Consider the following 20,096-nt stretch of genomic DNA (forward strand, 5'->3'; position numbering starts at 1 on the left):
GTTTTGTTCTTGCTGAAAGGGAATGCTCTCTGCACAACCGCTCAGAGAATCTAACCATCATTTCATAGTTAGGTAACATCTTTCGATCAAATCTGATTGTTCTACGTAACTATTACTTGAATTGATTAATTGCTTTTACTCTATTTAATTATTACTTATATATCGATTGTTTTATTTTTAAAAAGTTTGTTTTTTTCAGTCGAATCAAATTTCTTAATGCTCACGGCTCATTTATTACTGAATCACACTCTCCAATTTTATTTATTTATTTTATTATTTATTTACTTTATTATTATTGTTATTATTATTATGATTATTTTGACATGTATTGGATAACTTCATGTCTGAGTTTTTATCTACCAATCGGATTGCACCAAGATTGGCATTTCCTAGTCAGGGCTCAAATTATGACGAAGGCAGGTATAATTCGTGAAACCATTCTCATCTGAGATTCATCTTAGGCGGTCACATTTCATATTGACTCGTGTGTGACCCGTCACGGTCCTACCTATAATGTCACTATTTGGCATGGGGAATATATGCAAGGGGACCCTTAGGCCCACACCCCTTCACAAATCATTGCACAACAAGTTGGGAAATTATGTGATCCTAAATAAAGCCACATGTGAGATACAAAGATTCATATGTTCTGCCACGGAGATCAGTACCAACCGAAATCTTAGTTGGCAAATAAGACCAGCCAAATTGTGTCCAACCCCGAATGATGATATAGCCCACAAGACTACGTTGCCCAATTTCTGCTGGCTGCAAATAACTCTTAACACCCAAATTTACATTTACACTTTACACCTAATTAACAACATGATTTGCAAGCCTAACCAGGGTGCTGGGTCAACCCAAGAGACTGTCCGATGCTCACAGACAAAAAACACAAGTAGACACAAATGAGTCCAGCACCCAAAACCCTATCAAGCTTCATCCCCCTCCTCGGAAGAACCACGAGAGCCCAAAGCAAGCCGGCGATGAGAAACCCAATTGTCTGAAAAAGCGTAGTATCCTTGGGAATAACCCTAGGACTAGGGTACCCAGCCCAAGAGAAGAGCACAAAGGAGATTCCCAAGCCAGACAAAGTGTTGAAGATGGGCCCACCATAACACGCGGATATCGCAACCTGGACGCCACTTGAGCCACCATTAACAGCAACTGAAACGTTTGCTATGAGATCACTCAAAGAGTTACCCCATGCTAAGACGGTGAGTCCTAAAATCGAAGGGCTAATGCTTAAGATAACTCCAAACGAGACCAAGAGAGAGACCAACTCCTCAGCTAGAATGTAGGTCCAAGTGACGCTCATCAAGAATCCACCAGCAAGCCATGGGAACTGAATCCTTGTTGGTGGCCTCTCTTTGTCAGTCTTCACAATTGCAGTAACTCCAAAGGTAACTCCTATTATGACACCGGAGAGAGAGACTAGCAAACTCTGCTTAGAGCCTAATTCCTCCCTGTTTGAGGCACAAAGAGCTGCCAAAAGCATGGGAGAGAGAGTTACAGAGATGACTGCAAAGGGCTTGGACCATCTCTCTTCATTGATGTCTGGTATTGTTAATCTCCTTGGTAGGTACAGAGGAAGCTCCAGAAAGCAGAGAATTCTGCTGAAGTAGCAGAAGAGTTTGTTCGGTTTTTGTTCAACTTTGTAACTCACGAGAGGGGCATACAGTTCTCCCTTGGTTGGTAAAATAGGGTCGGAATCGAAATATGATATCGGTTCTTCCTCTTTACTGAAGATATGGGTCACAGACACAAGGAAGACGTAAACTAAGTATAGCGAAGAAAAGGCCATGGCACTCCACAGATTGATCTTCCCATACACTAAGATTGCTAGTAGGATCAAAAGAACAAAGAGAAGGAAGCAAGCATCCCGAATAAAGCAGGCCTTATCAATTGTAATTTCCCTTAGAGTGGTGCAAATGCTAATAATTCCTACTACTACACTTGAAACAAAGAAAGCCCCACCTAAGACACAATTGAGTCCTACAAGGTTTGTAGACTCCGCTCCCATGAAGGAGACGATGCTTGAGAAGACATCGGGTGCTCCATTGCCTAGAGAAAGAAGGGTTACTCCAGCAATTGCAGGTGAGAGCTTCAAGAGCTTCGATAAGGCCTCCAAATTCGAGCAAAAATAGCAAGCAGTCGTATTGCCCAATAAATAGAATAGCAGTATGAGCCAGAGAACCAGGATGCTGTAACCAAAGACGGGAGATCCGCCACAGATGCAGTAGAAGAGGTGAAGATAGTCTATGTATCCTTCAGGGCTGCATTGTGAATTAGAAATCAGGTAACTGCACTTTGCTTCATGGCTTTTAAGCTTATGGAGGCCGCTGCAGCCATCATTGGCATCACTAGATAAATAAATGGCATTAGAATTTGTGGGTTTTCGAAGAGGATGAGATGTATGGAACCAAATTGCGTAGTAGTAGAGAAGTAATAGAAGGAATGATGTATTAAGGAAGACAGAGGGAGAACTTGCCATGAGAAATTAAGGATGAAATCTGGGAATATTCTTACTCCTAGCGGCAGAAATCTAAGGTTTTAGAGGGGGTGGGGGGGCCAAACCTGACAATAGGATAAGTTTGGTACACAAGCTAGAAAAAAAACAAGGTTAAAAATGCTCGAGATGGGTCAAAGGAGGCCTACTTCCTCATTGTTGTCAGCTTTCTGTGGTATCTACCTAGAGAGATGATAAAGAGAAAAATGGCTAAAGCACACATTACCTGCCAAAAAGGCATATATCCGTAATCATCATGTCTTTTAATTCATTTTTCATTAGGAGATTTGAATAATAAAGGGATTTTCAGTCGAGCATAAATACATCAACAGAGACTTAGGAGCTTGCATCAGCGAATAATTACTGACTCCAGAAGGAATCAAATACCTCAAAAGCTACACCCAAATATTTGTGATAACTTTGGGGATCAAACCTGTGTATATGGCATATATAGATATATTGCATCAAGATGTGGCGGATAAAAGATCAAGAACAAAACAATTGCCAAGACTAAGTGGACAATAAATCAAAATTTCATCAAAATAAGGCTTATAATATCGAATATGACGATTAACTATCATAATTGGATACTTTCCGATAGATTGTGTGCGCGCGCACGCGCATGTTTGTGTGAAGGAGACTGATTAACCAAGATGCATTGAAGGGAAGCCATGCACAATACAACTGGTCAGTCTATTACTTAGGGTAGCAATTATAATTAATACACCAGTACTCAAGACATAGGATATGAAGAAATATGAGTCCAGGATGAAAGACTTAACAGGTGCCACTTTCTGATTCCTAATTATATGATATTTTCATTCATGAACACATGCAGACTACTAGGCAAAGTCACAGAAAATAATGTCTTGTTTAAAGTATTGATATGCTGAGGAAAATATATCAATGGAAATCATTGCTTCCGAAGATTAAAAAATAACCGAACATCATCCAATATAAGTGAAAAACTATATTGTGGAATATGATGTTAATTGCAATTGGAGAAATGCAGAGATTTAACCGTACATAGCAGGTAAAACACAACCCAAAGCTAGATACCACTATATTGGGTTTATCACTATAATCAGCGGCAGAAGTCTTTTGCTAGAATATACCCATATCCTAAAAGGGGGGAAAAGGATATTGCAAATTGCTGACAGATTTGTAAACAGATGCACCACGTTAATCTTATTATCAATTTTGCATGCCACTTGGCCTCTCCAAGAGAGAGTCCTGGGAGCTGTTACTTAATGCAATTCTTCTCTCAGAATCTCAGAACCATCCATAACTACCATTGGTCTCTTCTACAATGTGGGGTCACTCTTATTTAGCTCCGTTCACTGTTGGCATTCAAAGTGAAACATAGAAAGACATCAGCAAAAGCAAACCCATCACAGTTCCATAAATACATTCATGACTCTCTTTCTCTCTCTCTCTCTGCCTGTTTCTTTCTTCTGTTACAAAGCTATTCAATAGCTCTGCACAAGATTATGTCCACTATGGTGCGCAAGAGGAAAATGTGCTTTCTAGAGAGAGGGGAGATGTATCACTCAGTGGATCTGTTCTACCGTCAGAGAAGCATGGAATTTGACTAGGAATGAAGAGTAGTTTGTGCATCCCTTTGGGGTGCAAAAGGAAAATGTGCTTTCTAGAGAGAAGGGAGACGTGCTTTTCTAGAGAGAGGGGAGATGTAGCACTCAGTGTATCTGCTGTACTGTCAGAGAAGCATGGAATTTACCTAGGAATGGAGGCTAGTTTGTGCATCCTTTTGGGGTGCAAAAGGAAAGCCCAATATTAGGGGAGGGATATGTGATAGTATATGGCTTTAGTTGTCCAGAGATGCAAAGAATCTGAACTGAGCACTAGAGAATGGTAAAAGGGAGAAGACCTAAGATGACCAGAATAGCAAGAAATATTTAGAGATGTTGGTTGTGACTGGTTACAGGTCTCTGTCCAATCCTATACTCGTGAGAGACTAAAATTTAATTCACTATAGTTAGTTCATTCATTAATTTCCTTGTTAATGTCAAATCTTCTCTCTTTTTTTTGTGTCCCAGCACTTCCATAGAGAAATGAGAGGGTTGGTTTGATGGAAAAGACTGATATACCATAATTGAAGAAGAGTTTCAAATAGATTTCATATAATTGAGTTTGGCATTGTTAGTTATACCATAACCTGTGTAGATTTTTTTTTTTTTGGCATTTTTTGGTTATATCATAGAGTTGCAAATTATAAAGAACGTTGTTTGGCAAAGAACAGTTAATTTATATGAAAATAATAGCTCCCCAAGGCGCCCCTCACAATCAATAAGAGCAAAAAAATTAATGAAGATGAGACGGAATGACCAAGGCGTGAACTTCCCATGTTATCTCTGGTTATGAAATTCTGTTCCATCAGTCAAAGTCTAACTTGCATCCCCATTATCTACCTCTTTTGATTCAGAAGACCTAGGTTTTCACAAAGACTAAAAAGTCATTATCACTATTTTCATATAAATTGCAGAACATGCATCTATATCTCTACCAAACCCACTCTACAAAAAGATCATGTTATTGCTCTAAATGTTAGTCCACACCATGCTAAACCCCATACCCACTACAAAAAAAATTATGTTATTGCTATAAATAGTAGCGCATACCATGCTAATGCACAATAGATCGTAATGGCATCACAAATGCAAATTATGACAGTACTTTGACACAAACACCACAAGGTGATGAATAGAAACTGTTTCAAATTTCTCAGCAAGAGTTTGGAATGCCATATCTGCTGTCAAATTACTTTAGTTAATTTATTTAAAAAAGGACTTGCTTTCAATTAGATGGATACAACTACTTAAAACTTAGCTCAATCTGCAACATTCAAGCAAAAGTTGGCAACTTATGGATGTGGAAACAATTGCTCAAGATGAGGGATCATTCTGTAAATCATTTTGGAGGTATCAACTCTCTCGTCTCTAGTGTTCAGGATTGTAGTATCAATGGAAAACTTATTCTATCAATATTATACTCTGCATATACCCCTGTTTTGACCTCTCCTTCATTGTTTAGAAGTTAGAACTGTTTCGAGGTTATTTAATATCCATAGACACTCTTTTATCTTATGGCTACCCGTACAGTCAAAGATACTTACTAGGGATCAGCTGTGCCATATAAAAATAATTTCTTCACCTTAAAGTGTTCTTTGCTCACATAACAATGATGAAAGCCACGCACATCTCTTCTTCTCATGTACATATTCTATGGAACTTTGGAATGCTCTTATGGATTGGGTTGGTTTTGATTGGAAAACTTGCAATTGTGGATTGCTTATTAACTGGTATTCTAGGAACTTGAAGGGAAATGGATTAAAGCAAAAACTGTAAAGGATGCTGATATCAGCTGCTGTTTATTATGCAGAAGGCTAGAAGCTGTGAGGTGCTAATCAGAGTGATTAAAACTTTCCTTTCGATTATTGCGAACAGCAGATAGAAGATGCATATAAAGACCGGGTGAACAGATTGTGAGAACTTCTTTTATTATCTTTTGTAATGTGTGATGTATTTTGTTCCCTCGATCTACCTGAGTCTTGATGTACATAAAACTTCAAATATGGGAAACGAAGTAAAATTTTTCATTAACCAAAAAAAGAAACTGTTTGAAATTGCCTCCAAAGACAGTTCACTTGTAGTCGCTGCACTTAACAATTCTTTCCACATATCACAAGCAACGAATATTGGCATAGGTGGGAAAAGCTTATGTGATTGCCCACAAGGAACCACTGGCTCTTACCTGACAGGCTAACCTTATCAAGAATATCATTAAATATGAAGCAAAGAGAACCAAGCACCAGGACAGTATGCTAATCTAAACCTCACAACTTTGTTTATAAGTGGTTATACACTGATTACTGTAGAGCCACATTATGGAGTTATTTTGCCTAGAAATTGTGCTTCCACCATAGAAGGAAAATAGCAAGAACGTTACCTTCTGCCTTCTGATTGTTTTACATCATGTTTGAAGGTAATGGGCACTCTCACAAACTCAAACAAACAAGAAAGGAGGGGAGAGGAAGTCACGAAGATGATTTTTCTTTGGTTTGAATGACTTGACTAAACTAGATGCGACGTATAGATACTTATACAACTAAAAGACGAATCTTGATTCAAAACATTAAAGATAGAAGATTCTTGAGATCTGATACATGCATCTATGAATAACTAAGTCCATTAAGGCAGAATTTTGGGTAAAGTGAATATTCTCCACTTAAATGTTAATAACTTTCTCCAGAAAGTTCCATATTCCAAATTCTTTGAATCATTAGAAACTAGACAGACGGAGCTTTACGATGAGTCCTCGTTCATCCTATTTGGTAAGGTATAATCAGATCAAATGTCTCCTTAAATTTGATGTAAATGCGCAGTCAGTAACTTTGTTTATATTCAAGACCCTCGTAAACTTGAACCTTTCTAGACTCAATCTGAAACTATGAAACCTTCTAGACTCAATCTGAAACTATGAAACCTATCATATTTCAAAGGCTTTATAAAAATGTCAGCAACTTGATCCACAGACTTCACATATTTCAACTCAATTTCCCTCTCCTAATGCACTCCCAAATAAAATGATATCTTTTGTCAATATCCTTTAATTTGATCATGAAAAATTGAATTCTTTGCTAAAGCTTGAGCCGACTTTTCGCCATTCATGATCTTCGTAGCATCGCCTTGTTCCTAATGAAGTTTCTTCAGCAATATTCCTAATATAGCACGGCAAGCACAAGAGGTGGTAGCAACATACTCGGACTTGCAGGTAGAGAGTATGACTATGAGTTGATTCTTTGAACTCCATGGAATTGCATTATTTACCATAAAGATACAAAGCCAATAGTATTCTTTCTATAAACATCTCCCACAAAATCACTTTCACAATAATCCATAAACATGAAATCATTGGACAATGAGTTTTATTAAAAAAATCTCATAGTCTAGAATACCTTTGAGGTAACAATGAATCCTCCAGGCTGCCAATATGTGTGATTCAGTAGGATTCTCCATGAAGTGGCTCACCAGTCCAAGCTCAGATACGATGTCCAGAAAATCAAGTATCTTAAACTACCAACAATACTCTTAAGATCTTATACATGCATATAATAATATCTAAGTCGATGAACGCAAAATTTGGAGTAAAGTGAACAGTCTCCAATTAAACTCTAATAACTTTCTCTAGAGATCCAATTTCTAAATGGTTGACATGCAAAGTTTTTCAACGAGTCCTCATTCATCCCCTTTGGAGTATAACAGTTCAATGGTCTCCTCGAATTTCATCCTCAACACACATTGGATTAGGTGAATAGCTAAGAACTATGAAGGACCCAGATTGATGCTCTAACCGTTGGATGTGAGCATCCGTACCTGAGGAAGAACACTCTGAAGTTTCATTGTGATCAGATAACAGTTGCTCCTCCATCAAGGATAAACTTACCACTGGTCCGGAAAAATCAGATTTCTCACTCTACTCCTCTCTTTAGTTCACTCAACATCTCTTCTGTTTCACATAAACCACCTTCACGATTAGCCCCATTGCTGACCACCCCCACAAGCTTCTAGGAGTTATAGCAACCAACTGGCCATCATTGCACCAATGGTCATGGCACATGCTTGAGGCTACACGCATTGGAAAGTTCGCTCTGTCTAGTTTCCAATGAATCAACCCGCTTAGTATTTGGAGTTTTCTAGAGAAAGTTATCAGCATTTATATTTGAGACTGATCAATTTCCCAAAATTTTGCATTCATGAACTTAGTTATTGATAGTTTGCATGTATCAACTCTCAAGAGTCATTTATGTTTAATGCCTTGAGTCTAGAGTCATCTTTTGTATGAATATCTATGTATTGAAGCAAGTTTAGTTAAATCATTTGAATCAAAGAAAAATAATCTTAGTGATTTATTTCCCCTCTTTTCTTAGTTAGTTGTGTGAGTTTGTGAGAGTTCGTATCACATTCCAGCTAAGTATCACTTTGTCACTGTAGAACTTTCCTTTATTTTCTGACTAATCCAAGTACAATCTGAAAATCAGACCCGTGTACTACCTTTCGAGCACCCAAAAAACATAAGAATCAACTCCTGCGTATCGAAATCCCCTCAGTTTTGTTGTTCATGCACAAATATTTTTTTCTTAATATCCATCACTTACATGCTTCGAACAAATGCTACCCGGACTAAACGATAAGTTTTCATATGACTTTCTAAATAAATTTGCTACCAGAAAAAGTATATGGCACTTCCAGCTCCAGGAACAAGACATTTGATATAAGGTTGTGGCTTTATAAGTATAATAATATGTACACAAATACACGCGTGCGTGACTAAATAGGGTGTCATTGACTTGACACACATCTTAATAATTACTTATGATCCAAGTATGTTTATGATCTGTATTATATGGGAATGGATGCGCCACGTCAATGACACTAACTATATGGAGGAACACACCATCACCCGTTTACAACTACATATGTGATCATTACATTTCATTATACGTTTATGCCCTCACTATCTATTTTATTTAAATAAATATATCGACTAATAATGAGTTATTATCTTAATTTGCAGGTTTTGGAGAATTAATGAATAAGAGCCCAAAAGAACTAAACTCCCTCAATTTTTAATCTTTTATTGAAGCCCAAGATCGAGCCAAGAAGCACAAAAGCCCATGAATGCTGAGCCAACAAAATCAACAAAGTTTGTTACAATTATATTACAAATTAATCGATAACTCATCGATGCGATTAGCCCATCAATTAGATTGTAACAGAATTAAATCAATGGTTAATTTTGATTTTCTTAGGGTTCAAGAATGATACACGAGTTATTGTTGATTGCAATAAGGTATAAATAGGGATAGCGTGAGAGGATTGTTGTATGAAAAAATTTATTAAAAAACTCCATTTTGGAGAGTAGAGTTACTCTTAATTGAGAAGACTTCCAAAAATTATAAACTTTTTGTTTGCAATAAATAAAAAAATTTCCACCTTGCAAATTTTCTTTTCTTCTTCTTTGATGATGAAGATAAAGCTTTGCATTTAAGAGGCCAGGCCTTTGCAATATAAGTTTTTATTTCCTCCTTTATTTTTTTATTTTAGAATTACTTATTTTAGTATTTTATTTCTTATTTTTATTTCATGTTTGGTAAATTAGATTTATTTCATACTTGTAGTATAATTTTTTTTTCATGCTTTATAGAGTAAATTTTATTTACTTGCTCTTTATTGCTTCAATTTTCTATTTATTTCTTTTATTATTTGTAGTTTATATTTACTTCTTGTTCTTTAATGCTTATTAGCATAGATTTTATTTTCTTATTTTATCATACTCCCTTTAAAAGAGGGAGTATGGGTAAAACTTTCTATGGACAATTTTACCCCTAAATCTTATTTATATTATATATTCTAATTCTAATTAAATTAACTTAAATTAAATTAATGAGGTTAACAACTCATTATTTTGTAACATTTACCAGTTCATCTTCACATTTCCTCTTTTGTCATAATAACAACATATCTTCACTAAAAATTCAAAATCTCTTTCTCTTCTCTTTCAGCACTCAATCTCCTTGCTTCTTCGTTTAAAAAAATCCAAATACATCTCTCATCTCCATATCCACCCGAAATTGACTCTAAAAAGCTCCTACTTTCAAATACCAACACCTCAAATATTTCTTCAACAGCACATTGATCTGTATCAAGCTCAATCTATTATATTCTTTTGTGCCAGTTTAATAGTAAGTTTTAACTTTTTCTTATTTTTTTGGAGATGGAAACCAAGTGAGATTTTATGCTCTCTCGGTTTCCCAATTCAGAACTACATGAAGATGCAGCAAGATGCCAAGATATTTTAGAACCCGCCAAATTTTGCTGAATGCTTTTAAGTTTTTTATGGGATAGTATTATTTGCAAACAACCAGACTAGATATAATTTGTGTATAATTTATTAATTAATTTGCACATGTCATATTTAGTTATTTAAATTTTCACACTATACCAAATATTATTCTCAGTTTATAAGTATATGGACAATGAATTTACATGTCCTATCATACTAGGAATCCTTCTACTCTAAAAAGCTCCTACTTTCAAATACCAACACCTCAAATATTTCTTCAACAGCACATTGATCTGTATCAAGCTCAATCTATTATATTCTTTTGTGCCAGTTTAATAGTAAGTTTTAACTTTTTCTTATTTTTTTGGAGATGGAAACCAAGTGAGATTTTATGCTCTCTCGGTTTCCCAATTCAGAACTACATGAAGATGCAGCAAGATGCCAAGATATTTTAGAACCCGCCAAATTTTGCTGAATGCTTTTAAGTTTTTTATGGGATAGTATTATTTGCAAACAACCAGACTAGATATAATTTGTGTATAATTTATTAATTAATTTGCACATGTCATATTTAGTTATTTAAATTTTCACACTATACCAAATATTATTCTCAGTTTATAAGTATATGGACAATGAATTTACATGTCCTATCATACTAGGAATACTTCTGCATAATTAGGTTTTTTTTAATCTTTAATCTTTTTAAGAAATTCTTAATCTTTTTTTAGAACTTTTTTATATTTGAATTCACTATTTGTAATTTTGGTTGTTAGAAGATTAAGTCCTGAAATGTGAAAAATGATGTAGCTTGTAAGGATTCAGTCTGGCCTATCCTTGTGGACATGTTAAGTTAATTAGTTGGTGTCGAGATGGTGATTCATATAGGCATAACTCGAGTTGAGACTATATATTTTGTAGGTATATTTAAATATGTTTTGTTGCTATTTTTCTTTTGTGTGTGGTTTCATGTAATCATGACTAAATATGTAAAAATACGTATAGTGCTTTCATCTTTTTGTTGGGGATGAAAGCTACTCTGTAAGTTTAGAATGATAGTACGGCTATCGGCTAGGGTCTTTTAGAGCCACTTTATTTAGAAGTATATTTGAATTAGTATAGTGTTGGTTAATTTAATGGACTATTTATTGCATGAATCTACTTTTTAGAAGTATATTTGAATTAGTATAGTGTTGGTTAATTTAATGGACTATTTATTGCATGAATCTACTTATTGTTTTACTTTTTCGGTAAGTATATTTGAATATGTTATGTCTCTATTTTTCTTGTGTGTAATCATGGCTAAATCTGTAAAAATACTTGTAGTGTTTTCATCTTTTTGCTGGGGATGAAAGCTATTTTGTAAGTTGGGAATGGTAGTATGGTTGTTGACGGGGGTCTTTTAGGCCCTATTTTTTTCTAAAAGAAATATATTTGAATATGTATCATATTGGTTAATTTAATGGACCATATTTAGTGCATGAATCTACTTATTGTTTTACTTGTTTATAAAAGAATAATACTTATTGATTATATGCAAGTTTTTTATAGTGCCGTATAGTTTACTTGAGAATAAAGTACCACAATTTAATATTAAATCAATGATAAAGTTTGGTTAAAGAGGATGAAAAAGTGGTCATAATATTCCCAATTTACTTGTTTGCTATTAATTGACAATTTAATAAAAATAGTTTTAGAATAAACTCATTTTGGCACTATAAATTTTAATAATGATGATTAATAGCTTATGAAGAATTTGTCCCTGGGTATATGGCTGTGAAGCTTTATTACCTTTAGAAATCCAGATCTCATCCCTGAGAGTTGTCCTTGCAACCGGGATGACAGATGAAGAGCAACATCGACTACACCTTTAAGAAATGGAAGTACTAGACGACAGGCGACTTCAGCCTCAGTAACAGATAGAGTTGTATCAAGCTCGAATATCCAAAACCTTTCATAGGAAGGTCAAAGAACAGATCTTCAAGAAAGACAATTTGGTCTTAGTAGTCAGACGACCCATGTGATGACACACAAGACCAAAGGAAAATTCAATTCCAAATGGGAGAGACCCTTCGTAATAGAATCAATCTATTCGAATGGAGTTTATCGTTTCATCAATCAGAAAGACGACAGGCTCATAATACCTATTAACGAGAAATTTCTCAAGAAATATTACTCATAGACCATGAAGCCCCATTTCTGCTAATCCTCAGTCAAGTCTAAGATAATAAATCAACTTTACTTAGATTGGGGGTTGGTTACTCAGAATTAATTGAATGGGGAATAATAAATCATTCTTATATATCGTCAAGTTAAGACTACACCTCTAACGATTGAAATTTTTTAGAATTATTCTAGCAATAATAAAGAAAATTTTTTATTTATGCGAAGTTAACATTACACCTATGGCATTTTCAATATTTTCATTGTTCTAAGTTAAAACACAACACGAGAAAAGATAATGAAAAAACAAAATGATATCATTCTCATTCGATGTTGGCAATTTGATACAAAGAGATAACACTTGATATGAAAATGATACAAAAATTTATCCCCAGCTAAGAGCAATATAAGATTCAAGCGTCGGAGCCTAATAGGTTAACGGACGCGAGCTTGGCCTTAACATCTGAAAGCTTCTTTACATGGGCTACTAGAACTTGTTCCGCAACCTCCATCCTAAACTCAGCTTCAATGGGCGCAATAGTAGCAGCCTCTTTCCGCATTACATCAAGAGCTTGCGTTTCTCCTGCCTGAGTATCGCGAATTTCAGCAATCTTAAGATGGAGTCCTTGCATAGTCAACTCCTCAGCAAGCTGAGCCTTCAACCGAGCAATGGTGGCGGCAGAGGCAGTCAAGGCAGCCTGTATTTGGTCATGTTGCTTCTGTAAACTCGTGATACGTGCTTCTTTCTCAGATAAATTCTAGCGAAGAGCTTCTTGCTCATGTGCTTTTGCAGTTCGAAGAAGAGCAAAAACTCGCTCTGTTTTTTGGAAAATCCAAGTTAGCATGAGTCAAGTTTTTCAAACGCGTCAAATATAACTCGAACTCAAGAAGGCTCACCAAGCAACATGAAGCCCGCCGGTTCTCGCCTAAACGCCTAATGTTGGTTAAGCCACTCATGAAGAAGGGCTTAAAGTCTGCATAGGTACATTTCCCAAGGCTAACTAGCGAGATCGTTTGTTGCATGGCGTTCTCCAGCTACATGGCAAGATCCTGCAAGGTTACAGAACCTGACTGAATAAATGCAGGAGTAACTCCTTCTGACGCTTAGCCTGGAGAAATCGAAGCGATAGGCTGGATCAGGGGAACAGACTCTGATCCACCAACACTTGGTTCTCCTTCACCTTCTAAGTCTTCCGAAGCAGGGATGTTTGATTGAAACTCAGGCCGCTGAGGAGATAACGGAGTAGAAGGTTCCTCGTTTTTATTGTCTGGGGTCACAGCAGGCTTAGATACAAAAGGCTCAGACTTCATCGTGTCTTTCATCAACTTTGGCTTCTTGGAAGATTTGGGTTCAACAGGTCTTCTCTTGTGAGCTCTCCTCTCGTATTCACCCTCCTCCACAGCAGTAAGAGTCTTCTTCCCCGATGATCTTAATGTACGAGACCCAAGGGCTGGTGCCTCCTCATAAACTTCTTCAGCTGCCTTCTCTTCACAAGACTAGGTGGCTGGTGCTTCCTCTTGGACCTCCTCTGCTTTGGTTGTCACTTGTTCGCAGGACAAATACTCTTCTATCCCCGGCAAACGAGTCCTCGCGGAACTCCTCCTGGATTCGTAAAGCTCTCGGATCTCGTTGATACAGGAAGCGTACATGTTGTATTCAGGGATTTGAGAAACTTCATAAAACCAGTATTTTTTTTTTGAGATGTAGGAAAGACAAGATTATTTGGATAAATATTAGGCAAGTATGAAAAAAAGGGGTCAGGTCTAATTTCTTGGTGGGAAGAGTAGTTGAACATAATTGAGCCAATTGAGTAGGCAAGTAAATATGGAGAGAAAGATATGTAACCATCATACTAGAGCAAGTGCATTTCACTTGGATATTCTTCAAATTTCGTTAAGGGTTAATGGTGGGTTGAGCAAATAGAAACTCCAACGATGAGATCCATACTGCCACTGGACACATTAGGGTGGGTCGTAAAATTCTTCCTCTTGGAGGTCTTTTAACTAAATGAGTTGTCAGCTTGTAACTAACGTGCGTGTATTAACAACATATATTTCAATGGACTTCATATCACAAAGTAGGATCTCGTGAAAGTGAGCTTTCTATAAAACTATATAGTCGAATATCAAATGTTAATAGTAATTTACTTCAAAGTAAAGAGTATAGACAACTAATCTGTAAAGAAGAAATTTGAAGCAATGTCTATATAAAGAAATGGAAGATATTGGCATTAGGCGCTGCAGGTACGATATAAGATAGAATGGCACATACCTAGGCCACTGCCGCATCCATCATGTAATGCAGTTTAAGAAAATTAGAGAAGGCTGCAGTAGCCCTTGTGCCTCGTACTGAATACATTCAGCAACCTTGATCAGAATCATCTTGAAGATTGATGAAAATAATTCCTGCTCTCTCTACATGGTCCACAATGTGCTCATAGTGATCCTATCAAACAGCTGGAAAACACCATTTTGAAACTCTTGCATAATCCTACTACTCTCTTCATTGGAATATTTGCTTCTTTTACCTGTAATCGGGAGAATCATCCGGTATTCAAAGGTGTAATCAAAGACTCATAAAGGGATATCCACGGACTTCCAAAAGCTCCAAATTGAGATGCAAAAGGTTAACACTTCAACCTCCCACCATCAGGAACCTTTCCAACTGCATCCATAAGTGCTCTTTCATGAGCCTGTTCCAAAAAATTGAAGTTCAACAGTGCAATCAAGTACCAGTTGTTTACATCAAAATACTGTAGTAACTAACCCTGATGACTAATCTTGTGCTCTCTATTTGATCAGGATCAGTGCTCACTCCTCAAATCTTCTAAACCTACACAATGAAACAGAAATCCAATTTGGAATACCACAGTTACTATATTTTTATTTGAACTTACAACATTGAGATTCTATACTCTGGTAAGTTAAAAGTTTACAATGCAAATGAATAACCATAAACCAGAAGCTTCATACTTAAACTATAAATTGTTCAGAAAATCTAGTACCTCCATTAGAAGCTTGTCTATTGCACGAATATCAATAACATCAGATAACCTGAATGAACGCCCTTGGATGTCTACACCATCACAGGTCCTCTTACTTAACCAGAGCTTGGTACTTTACTGTTCTGAGCATGACAAGTCCTCCATCATGGGAAAATATAGCTGTACTGCTATTCCGGTGAGCATCTCTAAAATGCATCTGATCAAGGAAGGGATACAACAGATTAAAGTGCTTGATAAAAGTCTTCAACTCAAAGGTTTCTATACAGTGGCAGATCCAGAAAATTTTGTTTGGAGGGACAGTCAACAAGTATCTATTCACACAAAAAAAAATATTATAAAACTATAGTATCAAATGAGAATAAGAATGCACTCGGTACAAGTAATCAGGTCCATTTGACTTTGATTGTTGAAAAGTAAAATAGGCTTTTACTTTTCAGTGGACTAATTAAGTTAATTTGTTGCTAACTTATTCAGTATTTTTAGACAGGTTGGGCTGCAATTTTTTAAATTTATGCTGGCGGGGCAGATTGTAAACATGACTATGCAATTTAAAATTTTGTAGGGGTGCAACTGCACCTTTACCATCTATTTGAATCCACCCCTGGTTATATATGTGCATTTTAATCAGAGTACAATAAAACTTTTAAGATATACTAACATAATGGACATCCTTAGTAAAAGACAAAAGTAGTAATTTAAAAAAAACACGTCTTTAGAATCATAGCAGGCGTGAAACCTGATATCATGGTCCATGACACCCATATCGAGATTCAAATATGAAATTGCTTTAAAGTTCATTGAGCCTTCAGTTAAATGTTGCACCAAGGGTGTGGCAATGCAACCTTTTAGAATCTCACATGCCTTGTGATCATTATTCAGACAATGCAGCAACAGGCTGGATGAAACCGGTACATCTGCTGATATTGCAAGTTGCAAAAATTACCATTATATAATTGTTCTAAATTCAATCATTATTTTTCTTGTTTACTGTTGGATTGTTTGCTTTATACGCTTTTAACTCTAGATAGATGTCTGACAATATGAGGGGAAGTAGTTGAGAGGTTAGGTCTCTTTCTCTTGCATGAACCCTAATCTCTCAACAGCAACCCACTTGTAGTAGTGAGCAGCAATCGTAATAGGTGAGCAGAGAAACAGCGACAGAGAGCAGCAGATGGAGCTTATTGAAGTTTACTTTTCAACAAAATTGCTTTGTTGCTTTTCTTTTAGAAAATAAATAATTGAGTTTCCCTCTGTTGGATCAGAAGATATTTCTCTCTTTTCAAAAAAACAATGAAATACTTGATTTGTTGAACTGAAATTTTTCATTGAATTGAATCGGTAATGATGCTGATTTTTTATGACCTAAATCTTTTATTTATTTTTGAGTTAACAAGCAAACTTAAGAAGCTATCACTAGCTTTACATGATTTACACATGTGGTATCTTGCTAAGATTTTCCATAGGAAATTTACAACATTCAAGACATATATACATAATCATCTACTAGGAGCCCGCCAGTAAATAACTCCTCCATGTTCGCGAAAGTCACCATCCTTTATAGAATTTCATTTCCCCTTTCACCATCACCATTGTTTCAAATATCCCCGACATGACCCAATATATAACCCAATAAATCCTCTTACAAGGCTTGCCGCAACCGATATGGCCTTTAAACATTCTTTACTACTTTTTGGCTATTTTGGGCGATATATACCCAATATGGCCTATATATTAGCCGATATGTTGGCTAATGTATCCATTTATATAGCTTATAACAAAACAATATACCGCATTTGGCAATTTCTAGGCGAGATATCATGATTTTCACATTATATCAAATGACATTTTGGCCTAAAAAATCAGACAAAATGTTACAACTTTCATTTGTACTTTTGTTAATTTTACAAGGTTGATTAGTGATCCTAAACATATATTATTTACATTTTGTATGCTTAGATTTCATTAAGTATGTTGATATTATGTTTTAGTGCATTATACTATATATGCAAACATCTATTATGGCATTCTGATATTTACCATATATCCCTAATATTCCCCCAATATTTGTAATCCGATAAGAATGATGACCATCTGATATCCGGCACACTTCAAAATGCTGGCTCGATAAAGCGAATACAGAGTTCTGTGGATATGATAGCAAGACAAAAGAGCAGACAGACAAAAGTAGAAAGAAGAGATGAACGTAACCAAAAATACCTCAAGAAATCAATATTTAAACTTCAAAAAAATCTCAAATCGACTGCAGTTCTTTGACTTGCCCTTTTTATAGCTTTGCATAAATAATAGAGAGTAAACAAAATAAAAGTGACTAACCAAGAAATACTAGTAAAACCCACAACAGATCTTCATGGTTTGCACTAAACCTTTTGCTGGACTCGAAAAATCAGAAAACCATAAAGAAAAGTATGTGATTCGTGTTTTAATTTGTGAACATTGTACTGTTTCAGAGATCACATATGGAAATATTAAGAGTTTTTTTCTTAGAAACTCTCTTTAAAATAAGGTCATCGTATGGAAACCACCTTTTATTGACTAAATACATAGACCACCCTTAAAGTGATTAACTGTTGCAATCAATTGTTTGGATCCACTTTTCAGTTAAACTTTTTCGGTTATGTGGTAATGATTAGCTAACAAATACCAAGTATTAGGGAGAAGTTCCTCAATGGATGTTAGGTGTGGTCAATTACTGAGAAAACTTAACTGAGAAGCGAATTCAGGTAGTTGACTACAATGGCAAACCCTTCAAAGGTGGTTTATACATTAATTAACAATTAAAGGTAATTTTTGTATAATGATCCAATTTAAAAGTGGTTGTAGAGGGAAAAACTCAAATATTAATACAGATTCACAGAAGGAATTTTAAACTTAAAGTCCATGCCACTGCACAAAAACTCTGAGTTGTTGTGAGGGTTAACTGTTATAATTTCATATCTTAACATTGGCCCATACAAGTTGAGGGACCTTTCATAGCCCAAAATCTGGACTCATAGAGCAGTATCTTTTATCAAATCCCCTTTAGAAATTCGTGGCCGAAAAGATTCGAACATAAGTTGCTCTGATACCATCTTAAAGTCTGCGTCGTTGCACCAAAACTCTGAAGTTATGGTGAGAGATAAGGATTATAAGTTTATATTCTAATAGAAGTATCTTCACATGTCACAGGCTCTGTCATCTAAACTCATGAAACATGGTCTGCCTAAAAAAAGAAAATGTAGAATATGAAGAGATCTTATGCAAACCCTTATAATACTATTATAAATAAAATAACACACTATTAAATATTCTTAAAAAGTATATTATCATTCAATAAATAATATAATAAATTTGTATAGTAAAATAATATAATTATTTTTATATTATAACTTAACTAAGAATTACGCTATTATTTAATACATTATAGTGAATAATAGTACTAATTATACTATATATAGATATTATAATAGTTATAAACAACATATAATTTATTATACTTATTCTAAATTACAAATAAAAAATATTATGTTATTAAATAATTATTTAATTTGTTATAAGTCTTTAACTAAATTATGATTAAAACATACTTCTTTTAAAAGCACAAGTTCGGGAAAAGATTTTCATAGTCAATATTATCATTTATTATTTTAAATATTTCATTTAAATCTTATTTTATCCTAATTCAAATTATATCTTATATTAATCCCACGTGAGCTATGTATAACTCAACAATTTTAAAAAATAAGATTAATAAAATTCATGAAACACTATTTTAAATATTTTATTTATTCCTAATCTATCAAAATACTAATTATATTCTATACTAATCCCACATGAACTACCTATAGCTCAACAATTTAAAAAATAATATTAAGAAATCATATGTAGCTAACATATTATAATACATGAAGTATTACTAAAAAACCCAAAAAAAATTTAAAAATTGCACGAAATACCCTCAAAAGTTTAAAATTATACAAAACACACTGACTTTTCAACACTTAAAACAACAAATAATAGTCTCCTAAGAATTTAAAATTTACAATTAACACCCTTAACATTTCAAAAATTGTAGAAACAACCTCAAAAGTTCAAATTACAAAAAAGCATGCTAAAATTCTAAAAATTCAAAACTTGAAAACAACATTTGATGAATTCAAGAGATTACCAATAGGCACTTGAAAATTTAAAATTAGCAAAAAGTAACTCAAAGTTACAAAAATTGTAAAAATTTCCTCAAAAATTAAAAATCAAAAAAATTAAAATTTCAAAACTTATAACCAATACATATCAAATTTGAAAATTATCAGTAGAAAACTAAAATTTTGAATTTTGTAAAAAGAAACCGAATTTACAAAAAACACCCACAAAATGTCAGAGTTGTAAGAAATATTCTAACATTTAAAACCTTACCACTAACACTAAAACATGGAGATTACAAGTACCCAACTTAAAACTTAAAATTTTTGAAAACATTATCTAGCTTTAAAAAGTGCAAACCACACCCTCAAAGGTTCAAAATTATCAAAAAAAAAACTAAAATTTTTAAAGAAAAGAAAACACTA

General features: G+C 34.8%; 1 protein-coding gene across 3 annotated transcripts in view; it reads right to left on the reverse strand.

Annotated features, from left to right (window-relative positions):
* Positions 580-20,096, reverse strand: part of LOC109843922 (cation/calcium exchanger 1-like) — a 31,072-nt gene continuing 11,555 nt past the window's right edge. The window contains exons 2-6 of one of the 3 annotated variants that reach the window (XM_020412903.1): positions 15,535-15,730; positions 15,297-15,362; positions 15,058-15,222; positions 14,802-14,975; positions 580-2,360 (exon numbers count right to left, since the gene is read on the reverse strand). In XM_020412903.1, the coding sequence (XP_020268492.1) occupies positions 836-2,360; positions 14,802-14,818 (1,542 nt within the window). In that variant the 5' untranslated portion in view covers positions 14,819-14,975; positions 15,058-15,222; positions 15,297-15,362; positions 15,535-15,730 and the 3' untranslated portion in view covers positions 580-835. Of the gene's footprint in view, positions 2,361-14,801; positions 15,223-15,296; positions 15,363-15,534; positions 15,731-20,096 lie in introns of all 3 variants that reach the window. The other 2 variants (XM_020412902.1, XM_020412901.1) reach the window with 2 other exon arrangements.

This window comes from Asparagus officinalis, chromosome 5 (genome assembly GCF_001876935.1).
Source record: "Asparagus officinalis chromosome 5, Aspof.V1, whole genome shotgun sequence".
Taxonomy (NCBI): domain Eukaryota; kingdom Viridiplantae; phylum Streptophyta; class Magnoliopsida; order Asparagales; family Asparagaceae; genus Asparagus; species Asparagus officinalis.